Here is a 13,894-nt window from a genome sequence, read left to right on the forward strand (position 1 = left end):
TCACCATCACTGTCCTAGATGATGAGATAATGTGTGGCAGTGACTCCTATTGCCTAAATCCAACACTACTAGTACCAACCAACAGACACATGAGCAGGGCTCTTCAACGATCTAGCTAATCCTCCTGCCTCAGCTGACCTCCAGAGTTGAACAGACTCAGGAGACAGATAGGCAGAAATCACCAGACCAAACTACTTTTATATCTCTACTAGAGGCCAGTGCATGGATTCATGCACTGGTTGGGGGAATGGCCTGTGGGGATTGCCTGTTGTGGGAGTGCCTCTCATCTGGTCAGCCAAGCGGCTGTGGACCTGCCTTCTGAGCAGCTGCTCCCACTGTGGGAGAACCGCTCATCCTAGTCAGCCAAGCAGTACTCCCACTGTGGGAACACACTGACCACCAGGGAGCGTCTTCCCCCTGGTGGTCAGTACACATCACAGCGACTGGTTGACCGGTCATTCTGGTAATTCCACTGTTCAGTTGCTGGATATATATATATATATATATATATATATATATATATTAGAGGCCCAGTGCATGAAATTTGTGCACTCGGCGGGGGGGGGGGGGGGGGGGGGGTCCCTCAACCAAGCCTGAGCTTTCTTGCAGTCTGGGAGCCCTCAGGGGAAGTTTGACTGATGGCCACCAGTCAGACATCCTTAGTGCTGCCACGGAGACGGGAGAGGTTCCCATCACCGCCACTGTGCTCACCCTCCATGAGGCTGGCTTCTGGCTGAGTGGTGCTCCCCCTGTGGGAGCACACTGACCACCAGGGAGCAGCTCCTGCATTGAGTGTCTACCCCCTGGTGGTCAGTACACGTCATATCACCTATCATTCTGCCGTTTGGTTGATTTGCATATTAGCCTTTTATTATATCAGAAGATATTCTTTTTAATTTCATTTTTTTGGGTCATTTGTATAACCTCCATTTTCTAGACGCTTTCAAGTATACATTGTTTTAATAGTTTTGTTTCTAATATAGTTTAGGTAATGGCCTTATATTTACAAAATTGTTTCTTTTTAATTTTATTTCTTACAGAGAGGAAGGGATAGGGATAGAGAGTTAGAAACATCGATGAGAGAGAAACATCGATCAGCTGCCTCCTGCACACCTCCTACTGGGGATGTGCCCGCAACCAAGGTACATGCCCTTGACCGGAATCAAACCTGGGACCTTTTAGTCCGCAGGCCGACGCTCTATCCACTGAGCCAAACCGGTTAGGGCCAAAATTGTTTTTGTTAATTTGAAAGAAATGCACCTCTGCTTTAAGATCTGTAGTGTTTTACCTCAAAGTCTTTTCTTGATGAGGTCAAAATCTCACATAATTAGAAAAAAATCACAACAGTTTATAAATTAGAGTTATAGTTGTTTCTGTAAATATTCTTCTTTGTCTTTTTCTTCTCCATGTGGGTGTGGGAAGTTTTAGAAGGAGAGTATTTAAAACATCACTTTTATTAATAAATTTCTTTCACTAGACCTAATAGATTTCACAATAGCTCTCTTATAGCATGACAGAGTTAAAATCATAACTGGTGTTAAGTTCTATCACTCATATTTTCAGGATTGTTTTTTCTTCCATAATTTTTTTCCCGAGTCTTCAGTAGACTAGCCATTTGTCAAGATATAGCATATTCACTAAAATATAAAGTTTATTTTACTTCTTTTACACCTTGCACTTTCCCCCTTTCTTCTTTGTTTCCTAATTTTGAGGAAAACTTTTAAAAATCTAAACATAGATAAAATGTGGTGGTTCATTAGTGAATGATATTATTGGAAAAGAATACTTTTTACCTGCCAAAATAACTTCTGGAACATGTAAACATCCATGTCAAATGCAACATTAAAGATAATTACTGGTGTAAATAAATAATAAAATAATTGTGAATCCATCCATTGTATGGCATGAGCATATCTTAGGACCTAATAATATAAAAATATGTCATTTTCTTATTTATCTATCCTTCTATTAGCATAGACTACATGTTAGATAATCTTATCTCCAACAAAAGAGGAAAACATACATCATAATGTAATAAGTGCTAATGTCTTAACTCTGTCAGATTTTTATAATTTTCCATCAGATTAATGTCAATTACAGTGGAAAGTTACTGCACATATCAATGCACATTTTGTTTTTTTAACTAGGAAGTACATTACATGGTCCCTAGAAGTATCTAGGAGATTTTCAGGCATACAAGAGGGAGGAAGACATTTCAGACAGATGGATTATCATACATAAAACCCACAAAGGAGTAAGCAATCATATCAAATTCTAGAAACTACAAATAGCTAGCCATGGCTTAAACAGAAAGTTGTGTGTGGAAGAATAGCAATGTGTGGAAAGTTAATGGAGCTCATGAAATAACTAATTTGTGTTGTTTATCACAAAATATTTAGTTGATATTTATGAATTTTATTCTGAGCATCCATTCGCCATCCATTCCATAAGGAAATACTGAGCACCTACTGAGTTGGGTGAGATCTATGCATGTGGGAGCTGATTCTCGTTGTTTCTTGTGCTTCTTGGGTCTTATGAGTGGAGGCATTGGTTGGACATCCAATGCTTTTCATCCAGACTATCTTTTCCAGAATGTTTGAGTGAATAAAAAGTTTGGAAGATAGAGCAAGGGCCACATTTACTATATTGTTCAGTGCACTAAAGATAATAACTCTTTAGGACAGGTGAGCTAACTGTGCATCAGAAACTATCCAAGTTCTCTAAGCTCAGTTTCTTCTCCTGTAATTCAACCCATTGTGTGTGCAGGTTTTGTCTGGCCCTCTTAGTTCTCTCTCTGAGAGCTGGGACTCATGGAACAGGCACAAGAAAACGCTGACATTCTGGCTTCTGCAATTGCCCTGAGTGATAGAGTTCTTTTTAGCTGGTCCAGGAGTCGTATGGTTTTTTACCAGGATCATGAAACTGTGGTAGGCTAACGTATTAGCTTGCATGAAGAGTAAAGAATTATTGTCAAATAGTAAAGTTTATAGAAGTACTTAAGATTGAGTTTGATCAGTAGTGGGGATGGAGAATGGACTCCAGAGAGCCCTGTCCAGCCCTGCTAGCTTAGTTTCCATCACATCAGTAGAAGAGCAGCAGCTGCCCAGCTATACAGCTGGCCCAGGTCACCATCACAGCAACCAAGAGCAGAGGAGTCGGGACCCAGCAGCTCCCCACTGCCCCCACCCCCTCAGCACTGCTGACACCAAGTCTGACACCACAGGGCAGTGGGGCAGGGAGCCCTGACCTGCACGGCCTCACAACAGTGGTGCCCGAGGGTGGGGACAAGAAGGTCTTCACAGGGAAGATTTGGGAACAGTGAAATGGTTTAATGTAAAAAATGGATATGGTTTCATCTAAAGGAATGACCTCAAGGAAGACGTATTTGTACATCAGACTGCCATAAAGAAGAATAACCCCAGGAAGTACCTTTGCAGTATAGGAGATGGAAAGACTGTGGAGTATGATGTTGTTGAAGGAGAAAAGGATACGGGGCGGCAAATGCTACAGGCCCTGGTGGAGGAGTTCCAGTGCAAGGCCGTAAATATGCAGCAGACTGGAACCATTACAGACGCTACCCACATGGTAATTACCAGCAGAATTACCAGAAAAGTGAGAGTGGGGAAAAGAATGAGGGATGAGACAAGCTGGCAAGGCTCAGTGGTTGAGCATCAACCTATGAACCAGGAGGTCACGGTTCAATTCCCGGTCGGGCATATGCCTGGGTTTCCGGCTCCATCCCCAGTGTGGGGCATGTAGGAGTCAGCTGATCAATGATTCTCTCCCATCATTGATGTTTCTCTCTCTCCTTTCTTCTCTGAAATCAATAAAAATATATTTTTAAAAAAAGAATGAGGGATGAGAGAGTGATCCTGAAGGCCAGGCCCAACAGTGCCCGCCCTCCCACTGGCCAGGGTTCCCAGCTTATTCCCTGAGGAGACTCTATGGGTGTTGACTACAGTATTCCAACCCTCCTGTCCAGGGAGAAGTGATGGAGGGTGCTGACAACCAGGGTGTAGGGGAACAAGATAGACCAGTGAGACAGAATATGTATTGGGGCTATAGACCATGATTCCACAGGGACCCTCCTCACCAAAGACAGCCGAGAGAGGATGGCAATGAAGAAGATAAGGAAAATCAAGGAGATGAGACCCAAGGTCAACAGCCACCTGAATGCCTCAATGTCGGAACTGACACAACTTCAATTACTGATGCAGAGGCCCAGAAAACTCTAAACCACAAGATGGCAAAGAGATAAAAGCAGCTGATCCACCAGCTGAGAATTCGTCCCCTCTGGAGGCTGAGCAGGACCAGGCTGAGTAAATGCAGGCTTATCATCTCTTCCAGACTATTTTTTCCAGAATATTTGAGTGAAATATTATAAAGTTTAGTCATCCAACAAGAAGAAATGAATATGAAATTCCAGCAGTAAGAAATGAACAAAAGATTGGAGCTGAAGACCTTAAGTGCTTGCCTTTTGCCATTGAACAGATAACTAGAACTATCTGCATTATCTATGCAGCATGGGGTTTTTATTATTTTTTTCCTAAAGATGTCTCTTTTTGATGATGACAACATGTGATTTTTGTTGTTGTTTTTAATCCTGTTTTTTCTCTTTAAATGTTTTTAAATTGTCTCATATCTGGTCAGGTTGAGTTTTAAGAACCTCATTTTTAATTTGTAATAAAGGTTTACAACTTGATCTTTTCAAAAAGTCAACAAACTTCCATAAAGGTCATAAATAATTGCACTTAAAATTGCTTTTGTATCAAAATTACATGGTTATAAAACCTATTCATGACAAATAAAGTAGTGATCTGCTTTTGTTCTTCCATGAATATATGTTTTTCATAATTTTTTTTTTTTTACATCGCTGGTTAAATTTGTTTGGGAAAGTCAATCATTTTCACACACATTCTCATTCATATTCTGACTGACTGAAGTAGGTGTTGGCAAAATATTGTCCCTAAGTCAAAATTTCTCAATGCCTGTTTTGTAAATAAAATCTTATTGGAACACAGTCATGCCAATTTACTTGCACATTATCTACTGGGAGTATAGCTGCCTTTGAACTACAATGACAGGTTTGAGGAGTTGTGACAGAGATTATATGGCCTGCATAATCTAAAATATTTACTATAGAAGAAATTAAATTGTCATTATTTGCAGATGACATGATATTGTACATAGAAAACCCTAAAGACTCCATCAAAAAACTAATAGACTTAATAAATAAATTTGGCAATGTAGCAGGATACAAAGTTAACACCCAGAAGACTATGGCTTTTTTATACATCAACAATGAACTCACAGAAAGAGGAACTAAAAACACAATACCATTTAAGATACCTAGGAATAAATTTTACCAAGGAGGTAAAGGACCTGTACTCAGAAAACTATAGGACGCTGAAAAAAGAGATAGAGGAAGACAAACAAATGGAAGAATATACCGTGTTCATGGATTGATAGAATTAAAATATTCATACTAACCAAAGCGAATTTATAAATTCAGTGCAATCTCCATTAAAATACCAATGGCATACTTCAAAGACCTAGAACAAACTCTCCAAAAATTAATCTGGAATAAAAAAAGATCCCGAATAGCTGCAGTGATCTTGAGAAAGAAGAACAAAGTTGGAGGGATCACAATACCAGATATCAAGCTATACTGCAAAGCCACTGTTCTCAAAACTGCCTGGTACTGGCACAAGAACAGACACAGAGACCAATGTAACTGAACAGAGAACCCAGAAATCGACCCAAGCCATTATGCTCAATTAATATTTGACAAAGGAGGCAAGAGCATACAATGAAGTCAAGATAGTATCTTCAATAATGGTGTTGGGAAAATTGGACAGATACATGCAAAAAAAAAAATGAAACTAGACCACCAACTTGCACCATACACAAAAATAAACTCAAAATGGACAAAGGACTCAAACATAAGATGGGAAACCATAATAATCTTAGAAGAAGCCATAGTCAGCAAAATAGCAGACATTTGTCATAGCAATGTATTTACCAACACAACTCCTAAGGCAATGGAAACTGAGAAAAAAACAAATGGGCCTACATCAAAACAAAAAGCTTCTGCACAGCAAAAGAAACCATCAACAAAACAACAAGAAAGCCTACTGCATGGGAGAACATATTTGGCAATGTTATCTCTGACAAGCATTTAATCTCCAAAATTGATAGGAAACTCATACAACTTAACAAAAGATAAACAGCCCAATAAAAAAATGGGCAAAGGACCTAAATAGACACTTTTTCCAAAGAGGACATACAGAAGGCCAGGAGACATATGAAAACATACTCAAAGTCACTAATAATCCGAGAGATGCAAATCAATACAACAATGAGATACCATCTCACACCTGCCAGAATGGCTATCATCAACAAATCAACAAATGACAAGTGCTGGAGAGGATGCAGAGAAAAAGGAACCCTCCTGCACTGCTGGTGGAAATGCAGACTGGTGCAGCCACTGTGGAAAACAGTATGGCGTTTCCTCAAAAAACTAAAAATGGAACTTCCATTTGACCCAGTGATCCCACTTCTAGGAATATATCCGAAGAAACCAGAAACACCAATCAGAAAGGATATATGCACCCCTATGTTCATAGCAGCACAATTTACCATGGCTAAGATTTGGAAACAGCCTAAATGCCCATCAGCAGATGAGTGGATTAGAAAACTGGTACATTGTTGCTGTAAGAAAGAAGGAATTATTACCATTTTACATAGCATGGATGGAACTGAAGAGCATTATGCTAAGCGAAATAAGCCAGTCAGAGAAAGATAAATATCACATGATCTCACTCATTTGTGGAATATATGAACATCATTAACTAATAAGCAAAAACAGATACAAAGAAGCATCGAACAGACTTTCAAACTACAGACGAAAGGCAGGGGAGAGTTGGGGGTGGGGCGTAAGAGATCAATTGAAAGACTTGTATGCTTGCATATATGCATAACCAATGGACACAGACACTAGGGGGGTGAGGGTATGTGCTGGGGGTTGGGGGAGGCAATGGGGAGGTCAATGGGGAAAAAAGGAGACGTATGTACTACTATTTGTAATACTTTAAACAATAAAAAATAAAATAAATAAAAAAGCTCAAAAAAATAAAATATTTACTATATTTATTTTTACAGAAAAAGATTGCCACTAACCATTGGGTTAGATGACTACTGTGTTAATAATGCATTCTATATCCTTTTTTTAAAAAAATATATATATTTCTTTGTTGATTTCAGAGAGGAAGGAAGAGGGAGCGAGACATAGAAGCATCAATGATGAGAGAGAATCATTGATCGGCTGCCTCCTGCACTCCCCACACTGGGGATCGAGCCCGCAACCCAGGCATGTGCCCTTGGCCAGAATCGAACCTGGGACCCTTCAGTCCGCAGGCCGATGCTCTATTCACTGAGCCAAACTGGCTAGGGCAACATTCTATATCCTTTATAGTAAGTATATTCTCTCTCCTCTGACTCCAGCTCTTCCCAACTATGTGGTAATACTAGAGTTGTCTGGACTATATCTATGGTTTGCCTTGCTCCTTTCTTCCAATGTCAGACAGAAGGTTCTGTGTATATTTCTTGATACATTCCAAGCCAGGCACACTTAGAGACTAGCCTCTATTCTAATGGAAATGCGATTGAAACATTCCTAATGGAGGCAATACATTGGTTTGTTTTTTTGTCAGAATTCTCTTGCTATGAGACTTCTGTAATAGCAGCTCTAAGTCACTCTAGGCTTCTATCTCGTTAACCAATTCTTGTCTAAGCTTAGCTTTTACACACCTGGTTTCTTGTCCTACACATCTGATGTTATCCACATCCTAAGCATCTATCTGATGGCAGAACAGTGAAGAGACAAGTATTTTAACAATCCTCTTAAGCCATCTTTGTGTTTATATGAATCTTAGCTATAGTAAAAAATACTCATATTTACTATACACACCTGGTCAGATGCAAAACTGAGTATTTCAAAACTGCATCCAATTAAAAATAGTATCACAGGGAGAGGAATTATAAAATCTTTCAAGTGTAGGTTCAAAATTGCTGCAAAAAAGTAATCATTAAAAAGCAGTAAAATATTACATTTTAAAAACTTTAATTTAGTATGATTTCTTAACACTGAGGACAATGAAATACTAATCCACTACTCCCTTCCTATATTCCTGTATTTGAAACCCTCCTTCACACTTAAGCACAAGAATCAGTGTAGTTACTAATCCATTCCCGCTTGACCTGTTCGATGAAGTATATCATTTCTTTAGAATCATTGGTTCTTGGGTTACTACTAAAATATCTATAGCAGTTTGTCCACACGCTACAGATCAGGTAGCTTCTTTGGCAATCCTGCAATAAGGTTAATAAAAACTAAACTTGAGTGAAATCTGACTGATTACTAAATAATAATGAGGAACTAACTGTAATAATTATGCCGATGAGAAAAAACTACCTACTTATTACTAGTTAGCTACTACATAATAGAAAGCATGAATATTTAACTTTGTTAATCATTATTATAAAGTGCAATAAGCAATATTACAGTATTTTCTTCAGTTTAATGTCTTCTGCTTCTTTTAAATACAATTCTTACATCAAAGCATGTAGAAAGGTGCATCCTTTTGATATCTACAGTGTTCTTTTCTTGTCATAAGAGATAGGAATAATTTATAATTTGCACAAAACCAATGGGACACCATACCCAGTGGTTAAAAAGTAACTGAACAATTCAGACCTATCACTTTGAAATTCTTTGTCCAAGTAAAGAAAACAGTGGAACAGCTAATTTTAAAATATGAATGAAACTGTATCAGGGGTCCTCAAACTTTTTAAACAGGGGGCCAGTTCACTGTCCCTCAGACCATTGGAGGGCCAGACTATAGTTTAAAAAAACTATGAAAAAATTCCTATGCACACTGCACATATCTTATTTTGAAGTAAAAACATGAAACGGGAACAAATACAATATTTGTATTTGCATGTGGCCCGCGGGCCATAGTTTGAGGACCCCTGCGTGTAGTTTATGATAACACAGATTAAAAAATCCCCCAACCCTTGATTTTCTACTTATCTGTTTCAATTCTCCCCACCACTTAAATCTACTCAGAACCTAGTAAACTAAGAAAGTATGAATATTTTTTTTAACACAATAGAGATGAAGAATAAAGATTAGATTTTACAGGTTTCTTCTCAGGGGCAGGTTTTTGTTGGATTCATTTAGTTGAAAATCAGGGAACAAATGTATGAATTTAGGACCAAAATTCTGATTTCCTACTGCTGCTACTTTTAAAAAATTCTATATGGTGGCATTTACAAATCCATCCATAGAATAAACTAAAATAAAGAGAGTTGCACCTACCTCCAATTGTGCAGATCAAAGCCAGTATTAGAATGATTTCAGGGAGGTCCTGAGGATAAGTGTTGAACTTATTCTTGACAAATTCCACCCAACTGCCACTAAATCCTTTGTTATGGAAAGTGTAATTAGTAGTACTCAAATTCATGCTCATCCTGTTGGTTCTCACAGACCATCTGTATCCAACTCTTTCGACGCTCTGCAAAACTCACACAGGATCAAAGGAAAATAAGACTTGCCTTCTTGGTGGCTTTCTAATGCTTTTCTTTCATGATAATAATTTAAAAACAACCCTTATTTCTCCTTGATTCTAGTGATATCTTAGGGTCTGCCAAAATTAGGGATGCCTCCCATTCCCATCATGCTTTAAATTTAGCTGAGATAAAAAAGGTACAAACCCAAGTGGTGGAGATTAGCCAGTGTCACCCCATGCTCACTCAGCATTATTCACCGGGCATCTCTCCAACTCTGACAAGATTTTTTCACCTAACTTGCAGCCAGGACCACAAGTTGGTGCATATCACTTAGCTCTGGGGATGGACAACTGAGGGGTTTGTCCTCAGCTTCCCTAAGCCTCTGGAAGTATGTTCATGGCAGCTATTCCAAAGTGGGTAGCAGGATGGGAGAAGGATCTCTTTTGTTGTTCTATTCAGACAGAAATTAATAGATTATGATGATACTCAATCATAGCCTTATTTTTACCATTTGGAACACTAATGGGTCAAGTTTCCTCCAACTTTTATATATCCATACAGCAATCAAGAACATAATAAAAATATTGAAACCAAAAGGATTTAAAACAGGGGGGTTGTTACATGTTCTGTCTCATTGTTACTTCTTAGATGAGGAATAACAAGGGTTATTTTGTGCCTTGGTTTGAAGGAATAGATAGTAGCCGCAGTTTGCAATCCCACCTGCTTCCGCGGTAAGGAAAGTTTTACATCGGTGCTCTCAAACTTCCTGAGGGATATTCTTCCAATTCTTTCTCTCCTAACAGTGGCTTAACATTTTCTACTGTCCACTATTAGCATCTGATCTGGCTGCCTTGAAAAGTAATCAATTAGTTTTACTAAACTTCTCTTTTTTTAGTTTCAACTATATATATATATATATATATATATATATATATTACTAGTAATATGTATATATTACTAGTACATGCTCTTTTCTGATCAAAATCAATATTTCAAAGAGAAAATTAAATGAATATGTGCTTATTATAAAAACTTTTGACATAATTATATAAACAAACATTTCAAAAACAGAAAGCCATCCAGTTATGGCATCTAGTGGCTCTTATATGTTTTATTTACATAGTTGGGTTCATCCTTATATAATCATACTTTATGCTCCTTCCCACTTGGTATCCTATCAGCTGCCTCAAAGAGCCTTGTAAAGAGCATTAACCAATTTTGTAGCGTGTTAACACCAATATAAAAGTGCCTACTCTAGTCAGACGGCCTGCATGCAAAGGCCTGATGAGTTGCTCCTTATAGGGTGAAAGACTGAGCAACTTACTTCAATGCTGTTGGCCTCAGTTTTCCAACCTGTATAGCTTCTAGTCTGTGTCTTCTATTTCTCTTCCTAGATTTGTTATTTTTTATTTGGAATCACCTGGGGAACTATAATAATAGTGGTGCCTGGGTCTTATCCCTAGGGATTCCTATTGCAATCAGTCTTGAATTGCAGTCTGTGCTCCCCAGGCAATTTTAATAAATAGCCAAGGTTAGGGACCACTGTGATTCACCCAATGAAAAGGCAACACTGCTCAGTTTTTCAATATAACTGAGTCAGTTTTTCTGAGAAAGGGTATCAATGACTTTCAGTCAAAGATGACTGGAAACACATCTGTCATTGACAAGTTTGGGTTATTTATTTATTTAGTCTCAGTGAGGGAGACTGTTCACCCTGGGGAACTGCGGGCTATTTCAGTGAAAGGATGTAGGAAAGAACTTATTGTGGATATGGGCCGTGGGCTGGGTAATTTTGAAGAGGTTTTAAGGAAGTGAGGGGTTATAATAGGTGGGTTTTGTCAGAAAGTAAGGACAATTCTGTGATTGGGCATCTCAATAAATCTTTTCTAGAAGGAGCTGTAATGGGTATGGATGCAGCAGTCATTCATTTTAGCAGGGGGTGGGGATGTTTGATAATTGTATGGGTTGCACAGTGACTTTGTTTTTTCTCACTTTATTACGGTCTCTGAATGACCTCATCGGATGTTGATATTCTTTGCGATTGTTTATGTCCAACTGGAGAGCGAAACGGACTAGCTGTAAGCATCTGACTGACTTGTAGTAACTCTGAATAAGACCTAATTCCACTAGTAAGCATCACACTGGTTTACTGCTGTCAGCAGCTGATTTTTTATTTGTTTGTTTGATTGATTTTTGTTTTACCTGAAAAAAATCTGTTTCTTATCCTCACTTTAACATGTAAAGAGCTGGAGGTAGACCAGAACAAGCTCAGCTATCCCTCTAAGAGAGAGATTCTTAACCTTGGCTACACATTGAAGTCACTTAGAGAGCTGTAAAACTACAGGTGCCTGGGTAGCATCCCTGGAGTCAATTTAATTGGACTGAGTATTGGGAACTTTGAATGTTTCCCAGTGATTTAAGGAGCAGCCATTATTTAGAAGCACTGCTCTAGGAGAAGCCCATGCCATTGTGATAGTTGCTCTTGTTTAGCTAACAGTACACTATTTAGGACACTTATTAACTTTTCCACTGTTACTCCAGGACTAAACATCCTGGGCCCGAACAAAAAGAAAAAGCATTTTCTGCATGCTTTCGGAATTTAATACAGTAGTTAAGTAGACTATTGTTTCCTAAACTAAAAGTGGGGATCCGCATTCCCATAAACACTTTCTCATTTCTAAATTTTTTATTTGAAAACTTTAATAAGAGTTTACATAGTCAATCCTAATAAGTCATTTTTAGAAACGAATAAAACTACTCAAGTCTTTTCTGTAAATATGTGGCAAATACTCAGTTTGGCTGCTTCAACCTCTACTTCAAATTCTCCTAACAAATCTTTTTCCCAAGAAATGATCTCACCATAAATTAGCATATAAATGCTAATGTTACTCTAGTTTAGTAATTTAAAAGACTTATTTTCCATGTAATTAAAACTTCTTCAGCTTAAATTGATTTTTGGCAACTTTGGATAAGTTTATGAATCTCTATCTCATTTAAAAAAAAATACTGATTTGTCTTGAAATTACCATGTAGGTTTCCAATAAATTAGATAATGGCTAAATTCTCTTTGTGTGGAGTTAATTAATGACTGCCCTCTCAGAAATGCCATGTAGATTTGTCCTCAACAGTCAGTCTTTTGAAATTCTTTCTCATGGAGTAGAAGTGATACTAATTCACCCTGTCTCTGAAAATGGGAGTTCTTTTTTCCTTTAAAAAATGTTTTTAGCCCTAACCGGTTTGGCTCAGTGGATAGAGCGTCAGCCTGTGGACTCAAGGGTCCCAGGTTCGATTCCAGTCAAGGACATGTACCTTGGTTGCGGGCACATACCCAGTGGGGAATGTGCAGGAGGCAGCTGATCGATGTTTCTAGCTCTCTATCCCTCTCCCTTCCTCTCTGTAAAAAAACAATAAAATATATTTTTAAAATGTTTTTATTGATTTTAGAGAGGAAAGAAGAGGGAAAGAGAGAAACATCCATGGGCTCCTCCTGCATGCCGCCTCCTGGAGTTGGGGCCCGAAACCATGAATCCAACAATGACCTCTTGGTGAATGGAATAAAGCTCAACCAAGTGAACCACACCAGCCAGAGGTCTTTCTTCCTCTTAATCAGTACATTTTGCAGGATTAAGGTGACAAAGTATCCTACCCAAACATCCCAGTAATCTTCACAAGCTGCCAAGCTCTTGCTTAACGGTTTATGGCAGATAAACTGGGATTAGTTTATCTTCTCAGTAAACTCTCCTACCACAGAACACGGCAGCGTCTTACTCACAGACTCTGAAGGTGGGTGGTCTGTTGCCCTGCTAATTTGGCTTCACTCATTCCTCCCTCAGCTCCAGCTCAGCTCCCGGCACCTGAGGAGATTCACCGCAGCATCAGTGTGCTTTCCTCCCAGTACCTCGTTAAAAAAAGGGAAGGAACACGAGCCAAGTGAATAATTAGGAAAGTTGATAGAGGAAGTTACTGGAGCATGGGGCAGGGGGTAAGGGACAGACATTCCAACTGAGAGACTGGTTGATCTTTGGGGAAGTCCTTGATCAGCTGCCAAAGGAAAGGTGGGAACTCCAAGAGGTAAGAGGTGGCTGAGTCCGTAGCTGGAATACATTTGTTCATCTCAGAGGGAAGCTGAAAAAGAAAGTACCAGAGTGGAAGGACAACTTCCAGAAGGGGAAGCTAGGAATGGCTCACCATCCAAAGCTTCAGGAGGAATAACCTGTGGTATGTAAATGAGAGTAGAGGTTAGCTATTCCGTTCACCCCAAAGCAGTCACAACCAACCGCACAACCTCGCTGACAGTTATTTGCCCCAAGCCCCGCCCCCTGCT

The 13,894-nt window shown here is 39.0% G+C and overlaps 1 protein-coding gene and 1 pseudogene across 1 annotated transcript in view; one reads left to right on the top strand and one right to left on the bottom strand.

The window, feature by feature from the left end:
* SLC9C1 (solute carrier family 9 member C1) overlaps positions 1 to 9,524 on the bottom strand; it is a 92,906-nt gene extending 83,382 nt beyond the window's left edge. The window contains exons 1-3 of the mRNA XM_070403773.1: positions 9,380 to 9,524; positions 7,970 to 8,070; positions 1,794 to 1,922 (exon numbers count right to left, since the gene is read on the bottom strand). Coding sequence (XP_070259874.1) covers positions 1,794 to 1,922; positions 7,970 to 8,070; positions 9,380 to 9,524 — 375 coding nt within the window. The remainder of the gene's footprint in view (positions 1 to 1,793; positions 1,923 to 7,969; positions 8,071 to 9,379) is intronic.
* On the top strand, positions 3,025 to 4,323 carry LOC139004431 (Y-box-binding protein 1 pseudogene; annotated as a pseudogene).
* Positions 9,525 to 13,894: the final 4,370 nt, after the last annotated feature.

The sequence above is a fragment of the Myotis yumanensis genome, unplaced genomic scaffold (assembly GCF_028538775.1).
Source record: "Myotis yumanensis isolate MYYU_CA2020_CCGP unplaced genomic scaffold, mMyoYum1.0.hap1 SCAF_2, whole genome shotgun sequence".
Classification (NCBI taxonomy): domain Eukaryota; kingdom Metazoa; phylum Chordata; class Mammalia; order Chiroptera; family Vespertilionidae; genus Myotis; species Myotis yumanensis.